Genomic DNA, 13737 nt, shown 5'->3' with positions numbered 1-13737 from the left:
GCCCCCCAGCTAGCCCCCCAGCTAGCCCCACAGCTAGTTCCACAGCTAGCCCCACAGCTAGTTCCACAGCTAGCCCCACAGCTAGCCCCCCAGCTAGCCCCCCAGCTAGTTCCACAGCTAGCCCCACAGCTAGCCCCACAGCTAGCCCCCCAGCTAGCCCCACAGCTAGTTCCACAGCTAGCCCCACAGCTAGTTCCACAGCTAGCCCCACAGCTAGCCCCATAGCTAGCCCCACAGCTAGCCCCACAGCTAGCCCCACAGCTAGCCCCACAGCTAGCCCCACAGCTAGCTCCACAGCTAGCCCCACAGCGAGCCCCACAGCTAGCCCCACAGCTAGCCCCCCAGCTAGCCCCACAGCTAGTTCCACAGCTAGCCCCACAGCTAGTTCCACAGCTAGCCCCACAGCTAGTTCCACAGCTAGCCCCCCAGCTAGCCCCACAGCTAGCCCCACAGCGAGCTCCACAGCGAGCCCCACAGCGAGCCCCACAGCGAGCCCCATAGCGAGCCCCACAGCTAGTTCCACAGCTAGCCCCCCAGCTAGCCCCACAGCGAGCCCCACAGCTAGCCCCCCAGCTAGCCCCACAGCTAGTTCCACAGCTAGCCCCACAGCTAGCCCCACAGCTAGCCCCACAGCGAGCCCCACAGCGAGCCCCACAGCTAGCCCCACAGCTAGCCCCACAGCTAGCCCCCCAGCTAGCCCCCCAGCTAGCCCCACAGCTAGCCCCCCAGCTAGCCCCCCAGCTAGCCCCGCAGCTAGTTCCACAGCTATCTCCAAAGCTGTTGTCAAATTCTGCTCCGTTTTGCCCTTGTCGTAGGCTGTAAGCTTAAGTAAAGGTTAGTTTACCCTAACCTCTGCCTCTTACTGATAGGTCTGTTGAACACCTCTCCAGCTAGACAGGAAGTGACTTGTCGATATGCAGGAAGCAGCCGTTCCATTATATACTGTTAAACAACATGTTGAGCCTTATCACTGTTATATGTCATGGTGTCTACTATTTTACTTTGCAGTGTGATGTATTTCTTCATCTGTTTTTATATTTTGTAGTTATACCTTGAAATTCCTGTCTTGGCAAAACAGGTACATGTCTTGTTAGGCGAATCCCTCTTCTCAAACACATCTAGTCCTGATTAGATCTTTGGCTGCGGCAGAGAGCGCAGGAGTTGTTCCACGAGATAGCATCTCTGCATGGCCCGATGTGGAGAAGAATATTTTAGCAGTGTAATCAGCATTACTCACAGATAACAACTCTTGAAAAAGTCAAGGAGATGTCTTGTGAGAACTGAGCTATATCTTGTTATAAGAACTGTCCTACATTTTGTGTTTCACTAAGAACTCTCCTACATCTTGTGTTGAAAACACTCCTATATCTTGTCATCCACTAAGAACTATCCTACATCTTAAGAACTCTCCTTTATCCTGTGTTCTACTAAGAACTCTCCTATATCCTGTGTTCCACTAAAAACTGCCTATATCCCTTCTTCGACCAGTCCATTATTCAAATGAGTTTTTAACAATTTTCAATGAGTTTTTGAGAGACTTATTCATCTTTTTTTTGGATACATCTCTTAATGTCTCACGGTTTTCCTTATGACTCTCCCCCCGCTCTCTCTGTTGTTGATCAACACCCGCATAGAATTAAATCCAAAACATCCATTAACGCCAGGCCACATCTGAGGGGAGACGATGGGAGTCGGAGGTGAGGAAGAACGGCAGCCGAGTGGGATATAGGGGGCCGAGGGGGTTTGTTTGAAAAGGTATCTGATGTCACTGGATAGAAAGATTTATTTAGCGGTGAGGAGAATGCAAAGGAAGACATGATTTGCGTGTAAGCGAGCAGAGATGGAGCGATCGCGACGGGGACACCTTTCAACAGATCCCCGGGATAAGGAGATGTTTGGTAAGGGGATCAGCCAGCTGCTCCCCCATCTCACACCAACAGACCCAGCAGCTTAGCTAATGGGACCCCCCTCAGCCAATGGCAGCGCAGCTTCGGCGACTTCCAGTATAAGCCATCCGGCAGGAACGTTCAAGTTGACATGTTTTCTTATGTTTGCCTATGATGGTTGCTGCAAGGCAGAAGGATGCAAGTAAAAGTAGTACAGGTAGCTAAATGTATACAGTCTTTGTGAATGTTGGTTGTATATTCTTGAATGCATAGTACTGTATATATTGTATTGTAATGTATCAGTAACATAACTTCATAAATTGTACGCAGTATGAAAAAGGCTCCTCAGCTAGTTAAAAGGCTTTTCAACTAGTTGGAATGCTACTAGACTAGGTCAAATGTTAGTCAAGTAGTTAAAAGTTTGTTAAAATGTCTGTAAACTAGATAAAAGCTAGTTTAAATGCTAGTCAACTTGTAAAAGCTATGGTTCAAATGCTAGTCGACTAGTTCAAAGCCTACAATTAACAACAGAAGCTATGTAATATAATACAACATGGAATAATATATCATGTATATTAACACTGAGAATATAATAATGTACTAAATGCTAGTAATGAAGGGAATAAAAATAAACAAACATATAAGGACTGGTGGCAAGGCGCGCCTGGAGACAACAAAAGATTGGCTTCGGAGAGCAGGGAGAAGGCAGAGAAGAGGGTCACGGGACGGTCGCGCTGCATCATGTCTCTACGCGCTCTTGTCAAAACAACATTTATTACTCACAGACAGTCTTCTACATCCTACCTTTGATCACTTACATGACTACCTTTTGAACTATAGCTGCAGACTCAAATGAACCGCGACAGGAGTTCTGTCTCGATGACAGAGACGGAGAGTCTGCTTGTTTTTCACGGCTACATTAAGTGTGTTTGCTGGTACAGGTTTACACGTTTTGCTGGTACATTGCAAAAGTACAAGTTTGATTGAGGAGCCCATTCCGATGATGATATATCTATCACTTTAAGCCTGAAAAGTACACCCATTTTAGGGTTAGGTTAGCCATCTCTTTGAGGCTGTGGGAGGATTCCTGGTGGATCGGTTGAGTTGAAACCAAGTGAAACATGTTTAGAAGAAACATTCGTGCCTGCTCGGTCTCAGCCTTGACTTCTAGTAATCTTCTTGATCAACACTGATTGGATCCTGTTATCCAGGGTCCGCTGAGATCGTAGGGCTCTTGCATCGTTCCAGTACGGTTGGTAGGGGTGATGGTAGGATTAAAAGTATGTTTGTAGGATCAATGGGATTCATTATAACAGGGTTCATCATATATTTTATTCAGATGGATCTTCTTGCATCATTCCAATGTCCTTGATACATTGAGGCGTCCTCATGTCTGTATGCTTTTATCTCCTCCAGGTTTTTCATAGTCTCTGCTTGAAGTGCCCAATCTGAGTTTTCGTTCACTAGATATGGCTCCTGTTAGGGTGTAGTAAATCATACTCAGATCGACCCAGAACATAAAGATCATACAAGGCAGAAACGTATCAGACATGTTAAATACAGAACAGTAAAATTGTTTCAGTCTGTTCTCAGTAGAATTCAACTTTATGTTTCAGTGTTCAGTGTTCGATACCAGAATCCAGTCCTTAGTTTACCTGGACAGTCTTTGATTCCACAATCCATTCCTTGGTATTCTCAGACAGTCTTAGATTCCTCAATCCAGTCCCTAGTTTACTCGGACAGTCTTTGAGTCCACAATCCAATTCTTGGTTTACTCAGACAGTCTTTGATCCTATAATCCAGTCCTTGGTTTACTCAGACTTGGCTCCTAATACTCTGTCTAGAAGTATGGTCCGTCAAATCATCGATGGAGGAAGGCAAGCACTCCCCACTTTGTCTAAAGCTTTGAAATGTAGTTATTGTTACTTTATTACTTTATAGTGGACGTTACTACTGGTTTACTATAGAGTAAAAGTTATGACTGTATTACTATATAGTATACGTTTTTACAGTATCGCTATATAGTAAAAGTAATAACTATCACTATATAGTAGCAGTAGTAATAGAAGTAGTAGGACTAGTAATAGCAGTAGCAGCAGTAGTAGTATTAGTAGCAGGACTAGAAGTATTAGTATTAGCAGTGATAGCAGTAGCAGTAGTACTAATAGTAGTACTAGCAGCAGTAGTAGAAGTAATAGTAGGAGTATCAGTAGCAGTAGAATTACTAGTCGTAGTATAAGTAGCAGCCATGCTACTCAACACTATCATCTTTGTAGTTAGTAGGAGTAGTATTCGGTATGTATCGGTAGTAGCCGTAGGTTTTGAAGTATATGTTACATTGGCGGTGTTCAGTATTCATCGTAGCGGTACGCGTTGCCATAGGGACAGCGGTAGTCGTAGCTCTCCCCCCGCTCCGTCTTGGCGTGGAGGGGGTCCGGCTGGAAGGAGAGCGACTTGATGACCCCGCCGGACTCTTCGGTCACTTTGACCTCCGTGGAGTAGGAGGAGGAGGAGTCCTCGGGGAGGGAGGAAGGGCAGCCCAGGGGGGCTTTGGCCGGGGGGCAGGGCTGGTAGCCCGGCACCGCGGGGGACGGCTTGGGGCAGGGCTGGTAGGACACCTGGACGGCGGAGGGGACAGACGGACACGACTCAGGGAGGACGTCAAATTGACTAGCAGCCGAAGCGACATGGCCGACACGGGCAAACCTTTCCCGGGCGTGACTGTGTTTTTTTGCAGGCGGAATCCGGGAAAAGTCCCGCCTTAAGCGCTAGGATTGGACAGGCAGCCTGTCAGTCAAACTCGCACGCTGTCTCCTAACCCTAACCCTAACCCTATCCGAGAAATGCATTTGACTAGCGTTAGTTTAATATACATTACAATTTAAGTTACCTTCCCTGCGGTCACATGAAAGATTTTATCCCTTTTGGATTGGAGCAGGGATTTAAACCAGCGTGATTGGATAATCTCCGGCTATCCCTTCATTAATATTCATTCTTCTCTCGGATTCCGCCTACGAAAAACACATTCGCTTCCCGGACAAGAGAAACTAGAAAATCTGGTTCTGGCACTGGCCCACTGAGAAAAGGTGTCTGTAAAGGTTTCAGATCAACACGTGCACGCTGGCCACTGTAGATATACACTCATTAAAACCCCCTTTCAGGGTTTTTCACCCCTTTCACTACTACTACTACTATTAATAATAAACCATCTAGGGCTGCTCGATTATGTGAAAAATCATAATCCCGATTATTTTGGTCAATATTGAATTCACGATTATTCAAACGATTATTTTTGAGTTTGAAGACATGTTGTATTTATTAAGCATGTCTCTCCCTAAAAAACCTTTGGAACTAAGGACTTTGAAATTTTGCTTTAAAAAAATACACAAAATGGTCAAAAAGAAAATGTTCCAATCTAAAATAATACAAAGATGTGTATCCATCTGTTCTGCCCTTTCTATAAAACATAAAATAAAAAATAAAATAAAAGAATCTTATTTTTTTTCTATCGAAAAACTCGATTATGTTAATCTTGCGATTGTTTGACGCTGAAATCGCGATAAAAATTTGATTAATCGCCCAGCCCTACAACCATCCACTCTAGCATGTTCTGGTTCAGCGTCTACCTTGGTGGTGGTGGTGATGATGGTCTGCAGGGCGGCGGGGGAGCCGGGCGCGTTGCTAGGGTAACGGCAGGGGTACTCCGGGGTGTAGTAGTGGTTGTCTCCATAGGGGGCGGCGTTCTTCAGCAGGTCCCTCCAGCCCTTGGTGCCCTGGGGGTCGTACGAGGAAGAGGAGGAGGAAGAGGAGCCCAGGACCGGAGCCACCCTGCAGTGAGAGAAAATACAACAGTGAGGACACGCACTGCACACGCTCAGGGCAACAACGTCAGCGGCGGTTGGGAATCTTTTGGAATTTTGTGGCAAAAAGACTTTAATTGAATAACAAAACGTGGTGGAGTATGAACTTCAATCTTTGATGTGATTTGTCCTCTAGTACATTGTGACGGTCTTCAGGGTTAGGGTTGAGGTAAGGATTAGGATTAAGGGTTGTGGTTAAGAGTTGAGGTCAGGGTTAGGGTTGAGGTTAAGGTTTGAGTTTAAGGGTTGATGGGTTAAGGGTTCATGTTAAGGGTAGAGTGAGTGGTGAAAACAGATGGCACTGACCGTGGATCACAGAGATCCGAGCTGTGATTGGCTGCCGGGTCTCTGTGGAGTGGAGCTGCGTAGCTTCCCGACCCCAGGTAACCGGGGAACTCATAGCCACACCCTGGCCGAGGCATGTAAAGCCTCGGGTTGGTGGGTTTCTGCAAGGCGGGCGGGGCCTCTCCCAGAGCATTGTGGGTATTGTAGTAAGGTTCCGGTTGGAATGGAGGGTAGTGCTGTGGCTGGAGGGGGTAGTTTGGCTCGCCGAGAAAGGACAAGCGATCTGGAGTGTGAGTGTCAACACAGGACAGCAACGCCGGGCCCAAACACTGGGAACGAAAACAAAGGAAAGGAATAACAAGGAGTAGGTGAGGTTGGTGCTAGGGGGGGGGCGGCTAGGGAGGGGCTAGCCAAAAAAGCTAAGCTAAGCAACAGTGGTTATTTTCTGGCTTGTAACTTGAATCACCCTTCGGTCGCGCAGACAGAGGCGTACTTTTGCTTTGTTTTCTTTTAAGAGTTTGATGCACTTTCAATACAAAAACATCTGTGTTCATCAAGGTTACTGTTGGAAAGGTCCTGTGCATGTTAACAACGTAATAGTCAAGCGAATCATTCAAACATATAATTGACTAGCCTAGGATTTACTATTTAGCCGCCAAAAAATGGCTTCCAGTAAATTGCAGTTAGTGATTGTCATTCCTGCTCTTTTTAGTGAGCCAGATCTTTTGGCTAAGCTCACCCATAAGAGCCGGCTCTTTTGGCATAAGAACAGCTCTTTGTTGATTAACGTTAGCCTGGGAAATGGGTTGATATTGCTGGTTGAGGACCCATGTGATCTGACGGTGAATCGTACAATAGTTGTGTCTTTGTCCTACGACATGCTGAGTTGTGTTTGATTTTGTTGGATGCAATGACGAATGTCACGGCTGGACATGGGCTACTGTGCTGAACATGTGGCCTTCGTCAGTCACTCTGTCAGCTGTTTCTAGGAACAGTTCTGAATAGAATGCCTCTTGTCTATTTCTACATTAGGTTTTGGGACACACCGCTGGTTACCCAGAAACCGACGTTCCCACACTTTAACGCTGTGTGATGTATCTCGAAATTAAACAAGGTCTCTCTCTGTGCTCTCCAGAAAGGCGAGTCGGCTTCCTCAGCTCACCTGAAAGAGCTCTTGCAGCCTAACCCACATAAATAGCATGCTACCAAGTGTAACCACATAGATAGAATGCTACCAAGTGTAACAAGATGGATAGTTTGTAACCAAATGTATCCAGATCGATTGCATGCTACATGCTAGCACCGTACCTGTCTTTTCTGAGTGAACGGAGAGCTGACTCTTCTCTTCACAGAGCTCCGTCTGGCCTCCGTCTCTGACTTGGACTCTGGTCTAGGGTGGTCGTGGACTCCTTTGGCCTGCAGTATTTTGGGGAACATAAATTAGTTCTAGAAGATATTAGTATAGTAAGTTAAAAGTTGGACTATCTTATATTTTAAATGCTAGGTGTTTTGGAATTACAATGTTTTGCCAACACAATGTTTGCCAACTAACAAAGTGTTAGTTCCTCAATGTACTACTTTATTTACATCGCTTATGCTTTAACGTGTATTGAAGGTCACCCAAACCCGAGATACAACCGAAAGCGATGTTATTTAGGTACACACAACTGAAACGCGAGCTGTGGCAGGTTTAACTCTGAGTGGTTACCGGTAAGGGCTTTGTGCATGATCCATAGCAAGAAGTTTATTTCAAAACATAACTACCATGCTGAAACATGCGTTATCTAGGATCCTGCCATCATTGTTCCTGCCAGTGTGGTGTGCTTTCCGCTAAATGCCTTCATAACATAGAATACAAAAGGGTTTATAACCTTTTAAGAAAACTGTTTTGGTAGTTTAGAAACAAAAATAATCTGTTTTAAAATTGTACTCGTGCATCCAGAGAGAACTACTCCACATTTCATCAACATTTATTTTCTAGACTGCTTAAAAGCTTGCCGTCTCAGAAAGGAATGTTTTTAATCCCACGTGACACGTTGGCCTTGTTTACAAGAGCGTTTTGAATCTCTTCACATCGTGAACGGTTGTTAGATCGCGTTGCAAAAGAGAGATCGTTCCTCAGTTTGAACAGGCGGGAACGGTTCCAGAGTTATGGATGACCATGGTCCATCCATCTCTATTGGCCTGCATGCTACGCTACGTTAACTCTAGATTTACGAGAGAGGCGGTCTTCTGGACCGAATCTCTCACTGAAGTGGGGAGACACCTGGTGAGCTCAAACGACAGCGCTCGTCAACCAATTAGAAAGCAAGGATATACATCTGCTCATGTGTCTGAAACTGAAGCACTAGAAAACACCAGACCTTGCATTTCTGTTTTTAACGGGATTCCCACATGTGAAGACAGGCGGAATCTCTACAGGTATCTCTAAAGGTATCTCTACAGGTGAAGACTGAAGGTATCTCTACAGGTATCTCTACGGGTGAAGACTGAAGATATCTCCACATGTTTGAGGGAGGATGTGGACCTTCACCTGGAAGAAGATGGACGTCTCGTCCACCCTCCAGAAGTTGGTGACCGGGTAGCCGCTGTGGCCGCGGCACGGCAACAACTCCAGGCTGGCGTTACAGCTGGGACAGGGCTTCTCTGGAGACACACACACACACACACACACACACACACACACACACACACACACACACACACACACACACACACACACACACACACACACACACACACACACACACACACACACACACACACACACACACACACACAAATAAGAGTCAGGGATAGATTCATGGTTTTGGTTAGGACTCAGAGTTAGGACTCAAGGTTAGGACTCAGGGTTAGGACTCAGGGTAAGGGTTAGGACTCAGGCTAAGGAATCAAGGTTAGGACTCAGAGGTAGGGATAGGACTCAGGGTTAGGAATCTGGGTTAGGACTCAGGGTTTGGGTTAGGTTGGGGGTTAGGACTCATGGATAGGACACAGAGCTAGGACTCTGGTTTGGACTCAGAGTTAGGACTAAGGGTCTTGGTTAGGACTCAGGGTTTGGACTCAGGGTTAGGACTCTTGGTCTGGGATAGGACTCAGGGTCTTGGTTAGGACTCAGGGCTAGGGCTCTGGGTTAGGAGTCAGGGCTAGGACTCTGGGTTAGAACTCAGGGCTAGGACTCTGGGTTAGGACTCAGGGCTAGGACTCTGGGTTAGGACTCAGGGCTAGGACTCTGGGTTGGGACTAAGGGCTAGGACTCAGGGTTAGGACTCTGGGTTAGGACTAAGGGCTAGGACTCTGGGTTAGGACTAAGGGCTAGGACTCTGGGTCAGGGTTAGGACTCTGGGTTAGGACTCTGGGTTAGGACTCAGGGTTAGGACTCTGGGTTAGGACTCAGGGCTAGGACTCTGGGTTAGGACTCAGGGCTAGGACTCTGGGTTAGGACTAAGGGCTAGGACTCTGGGTTAGGACTAAGGGCTAGGACTCTGGGTTAGGACTAAGGGCTAGGACTCTGGGTTAGGACTCAGGGTTAGGACTCTGGGTTAGGACTCTGGGTTAGGACTCAGGGCTAGGACTCTGGGTTAGGACTCAGGGTAAGGACCACGTGTCTGGGTTGGGGCTCATCTCCTTACTTTGCTGTTTCTGCCGAGCCTTGTCACATATGGCGGGTCTGAGTTGTAGGCGGGTACCGTCAGAGAGTGTACAGCCTCTGGAACAAACTACAACTCCCAGGCACGACTTCTTGAGGATCTGGCAGTTGTGGTTGTTGGTGTTTCTCATCGCCCAGCCTGACAAATGCCTCTGTGCGTTCTTATCTTCACCTGAAACATGTTCAATGAATTGAGTAGACATGACTATTTTCACAGAAAACAACACAATTACACAAACACAAACACGAATAAAGCTTAATAATAACTTAATAGTGGCCAAATTCTACATTACCATTTATATAAGGGTATTAGGGATTAACCATTTTTATATAGGGATTAATTTAACGTTAGGGATATAGAAATAATGCAATATTATATGTACACATATAATTATAATGAATTATAATTACAATAATAATTATAATAATAACAGTAGGCCTAATAACAATAAATATATATATATAGGCAAATATATAGATTACATTATTATTAAAAAAATATTTTATTTTATTACCGTTATATATGAAGCGGACGTAACCGTCTGTCCACTCTTGAAAAGGATCGAACTGCTTGATTTCCTGCAGACAGAAAAATAAACTTGGTGAAGGCTTTATTTAAGGTAATGGTTATTACTTAACCCTCAACACAACAGTAATCAATAAGCATCATGTTCATGTTCGACAGCGACATATCGTTGTTTCTCTTTCTTCTGACAAGTAGGCCTATACTTGTTGTAAGTCGCATGGATAAAAGCGTCTGCTAAATGCCCTAAACGAAATGTTCATAATAATAATCACAATCATGATACGAATCATCATTTCTGATGATCATAATATTTATCATAACACTAGGCCTAATTATAATTTCTGATAATAATAATCACAATATAGCCTAATTATAATATGTATCAAAAATAATAAGACGAATATTACATGCTTAATAATAAATATGTAGGCTATTTAACGAGTATTCAACGTGAGTATTCAAAAATCTTAATCAAATACATTTGGAGGATATCCTAATTGCCAATTCACAAAAACATATAGCCTATTTACTAACCCAAATAGAAAGGACCTTCTTAAATAAAATCCAACGAAGCTACAATTTATCCGATGTAAAATAATTAAAAGTATTTTGCTCAGTGGTAGGCCTAATTGCAAAAAAGATCAGTGGTAAATATAAACGTATTGTAAACATATAGTTAATATTTACACGGACATTTAGATGTTAGAAATATCAGTGGTAGACCTTAACGCAGATATAGCCTAAATAACAATAGGCCCTTTATATAGCCGAACCAAGATGTGGGGTGAATATAGAAATGTAGACATATGGTCAAAAGACCAGTGGTAGGCTATATGCAGATACAGACCGTTGCTTTGTTTTTTTAATCTGTGAATATCGGCGAAATCTAGATGATGAGCCAGTGAATCGTTGGGTCATGATTTGCGGCCCACAGCTTAACTGCATGCTACAAATCCAGGCTGTGAATAATGATAGCCTACATAATCTAATTTTAAACCTATGTTGGCAGCAGCGGAATTAACGTAGCCTAAACATCGAAATTCATGCAAAGGGGATGTTGTCCGAGTTAACGCGTTGAGCGGGTGAAGGGGTGACCGCAGCAGGTGTGAAAGTGTTAGTTTATGAGGTAGTTTGAGGTCGTTGATGTGAGTTACCTGAGGTAGTTTGGGGTCGTTGATGTCCCAGGTGAACTTCATCCCGACGGAACACACGCAGTCCTCTCCGTCCCCTCGGGACATCTTCACATCCGTTCAGTCTCACTCTCAGTTCATCACTCTGAACGCTGCTCCGGCTAAAGTTCACTCTCCATACGTCCGACCGCTCTGAGGTACTTGAAGGACACCGAATCCCTGAACCTTAAAACGAATGATCCCTTTCTGACATAAAGCGTTAATCAAAGTTTTGGTGAGGCGTTAAAACGTTTGGTCCCGTTTGGTGGAGTCAGAGGAATGAAGTCTGGACGTGTAATAATCCAGTTTGGTAATAAGGCTGATAATTGCGAAGTATTGAGAAAGACAGCGTCCGTCCGAGCGTCTTACGGGCGACAGGTGAGAGGACAGGTGAGGCTGTGTCGAGCTGGGAGGAGAGAAGGAGCGGAGGAAGGGTTAGAGCTGGGACTGGGCGAGAGAGGGGAGGGAGAGAGAGAGAGAGAGAGAGAGAGAGAGAGAGAGAGAGAGAGAGAGAGAGAGAGAGAGAGAGAGAGAGAGAGAGAGAGAGAGAGAGAGAGAGAGAGAGAGAGAGAGAGAGAGAGAGAGAGAGAGAGAGAGAATTAGTAGTAGGCCTATTGATACATCATTATTTATGATCATTATATCAACATTGCTAGACCAGTGAAGTACAACGAGCCTGACAAATGAACGAACATAAGGTGTGGGATAAGTTAAGTTAACTACACCGCATACATGGTCACTGACTGATGCTTGATGTGAAGTTTATGTTGAGCTAGTGTGTGTGTGTGTGTGTGTGTGTGTGTGTGTGTGTGTGTGTGTGTGTGTGTGTGTGTGTGTGCGTGTGTGTGTATGTGTGTGTGTGACACTGTGTGTGTGTGTGTGTGTGTGTGTGTGTGCGTGCGTTTGCGTGTGTGAGTGTGTGTGTCTGAGAAAGAGAGAGAAAGATTCATATATATATATATATATATATATATATATATATATATAGAGAGAGAGAGAGAGAGAGAGAGAGAGAGAGAGAGAGAGAGAGAGAGAGAGGGTTGGAAGCGAGTGAGAACGTATCTTATGTCAGCAAAATAGACAACGACAAAAACCCGTTAAACGGCCCCGTAATCAAGGTGCGTGTGCGTGTGCGTGTGTGTGTGTGTGTGTGTGTGTGTGTGTGTGTGTGTGTGTGTGTGTGTGTGTGTGTGTGTGTATGTGTGTGTGTGTGTGTGTGTGTGTGTGTGTGTGTGAGAGAGAGAGAGAGAGAGAGAGAGAGAGAGAGAGAGAGAGAGAGAGAGAGAGAGAGAGAGAGAGAGAGAGAGAGAGAGAGAGAGAGAGAGAGAGAGAAGAGAGAGAGAGAGAGCATGTGCGTGTGTGTGTGTGTGTGTGTGTGTGTGTGTGTGTGTGTGTGTGCGTGTGTGTGTGTGTGTGTGTGTGTGTGTGTGTGTGTGTGTGTGTGTGTGTGTGTGTGTGTGTGTGTGTGTGTGTGTGTTGTGAAAACATCAGAGCAGTATCAACATTGTTGAGCCCAAAACAAACAAGTCATTAGTCATCAATTAGAGGACGCGATGACTTTCTCACTTTCACGACGACCGCATATTATATAGGCCTATGTGTAGATTATATGTGTTATATTAATGTATAATACATATTGAAATATTATTGAGTGTGTATAATACATTACATAATACAAAGTACAACCATCTCTTGTCGCTTCTTGGAGGACCTCAGGATTTATAGATAATATATAATAGGCTACAATGGATCGTGCACATCCGGTCCGCTTCGATCCATGCAACTATGCTGCACTAGAGTGTATTAATTAATAATATATCATATATGATATCACACAGAGAGACCTTCCGTCCTTCTGAGGGCCTGAAATGAGAGGAGATGCAGAGTGAGGAGGTTGGTTCTAACCCCCTCCTTCACCTCCACGTTGAGCTTCAACCTTGGTTATTATAATTACATTATATCGGAGTCATTTGTTTAACCAAATCCTCTGTCGGAAAGATCCATAGAGTTGAATGTCATTATAATAATTATATTTGAACGCCATCTTGTGTTCATTTCCATAAGAAGTGAACTGTTTGGAGTTTCTTTATGGATCGTTGGTTATGGATCATATGGTTTATTAATCCCTCAACACGAGGCGCTGCTCGGTGTGACTGTGCCCGTCATCAGGACATGAAGATCATCATTCCCACGGTGTTTTACGTTCCTTAAATCCTATACGTCTTAGGTTCGATGATCCAACAATACAAATAATAAATAAATAATAAATATTAAAAACAACAGCAACATTTTAAGATGATATGTTTAATTTGTAGACTGGTGCACCATTACTCTGTTAGGTGTAGTTTATCTCATATCGTGT

At 44.6% G+C, this 13737-nt stretch overlaps 1 protein-coding gene across 1 annotated transcript; it reads right to left on the bottom strand.

Moving 5' to 3' along the window:
* Window positions 1-2641: 2641 nt before the first annotated feature.
* Window positions 2642-11962, bottom strand: gcm2 (glial cells missing transcription factor 2). The gene is made up of 8 exons (XM_060045356.1): window positions 11361-11962; window positions 10196-10259; window positions 9664-9852; window positions 8565-8677; window positions 7340-7447; window positions 6053-6360; window positions 5513-5714; window positions 2642-4504 (listed from the first exon to the last, which is right to left on the bottom strand). Exons 1-8 carry the CDS (start codon window positions 11442-11444, stop codon window positions 4235-4237), a joined length of 1338 nt encoding a protein of 445 aa, XP_059901339.1. The 5' UTR covers window positions 11445-11962; the 3' UTR covers window positions 2642-4234.
* Between the last annotated feature and the right edge of the window lie 1775 nt (window positions 11963-13737).

Source organism: Gadus macrocephalus, chromosome 23 (genome assembly GCF_031168955.1).
Source record: "Gadus macrocephalus chromosome 23, ASM3116895v1".
Taxonomy (NCBI): domain Eukaryota; kingdom Metazoa; phylum Chordata; class Actinopteri; order Gadiformes; family Gadidae; genus Gadus; species Gadus macrocephalus.
Note: the sequence above shows the minus strand (reverse complement) of the source record. Positions and strands in the feature narration are given on the sequence as shown.

Coding starts and splice junctions, on each gene's coding strand:
- gcm2 (XM_060045356.1), bottom strand. CDS start 11,444: ATGTCCCGAGGGGACGGAGAGGACTGCGTGTGTTCCGTCGGGATGAAG. Junction 8,678..9,663: donor GGCTCGGCAGAAACAGCAAA/GTAAGGAGATGA, acceptor GTGTGTCTCCAG/AGAAGCCCTGTCCCAGCTGT. Junction 7,448..8,564: donor AGACGTCCATCTTCTTCCAG/GTGAAGGTCCAC, acceptor AAAATACTGCAG/GCCAAAGGAGTCCACGACCA.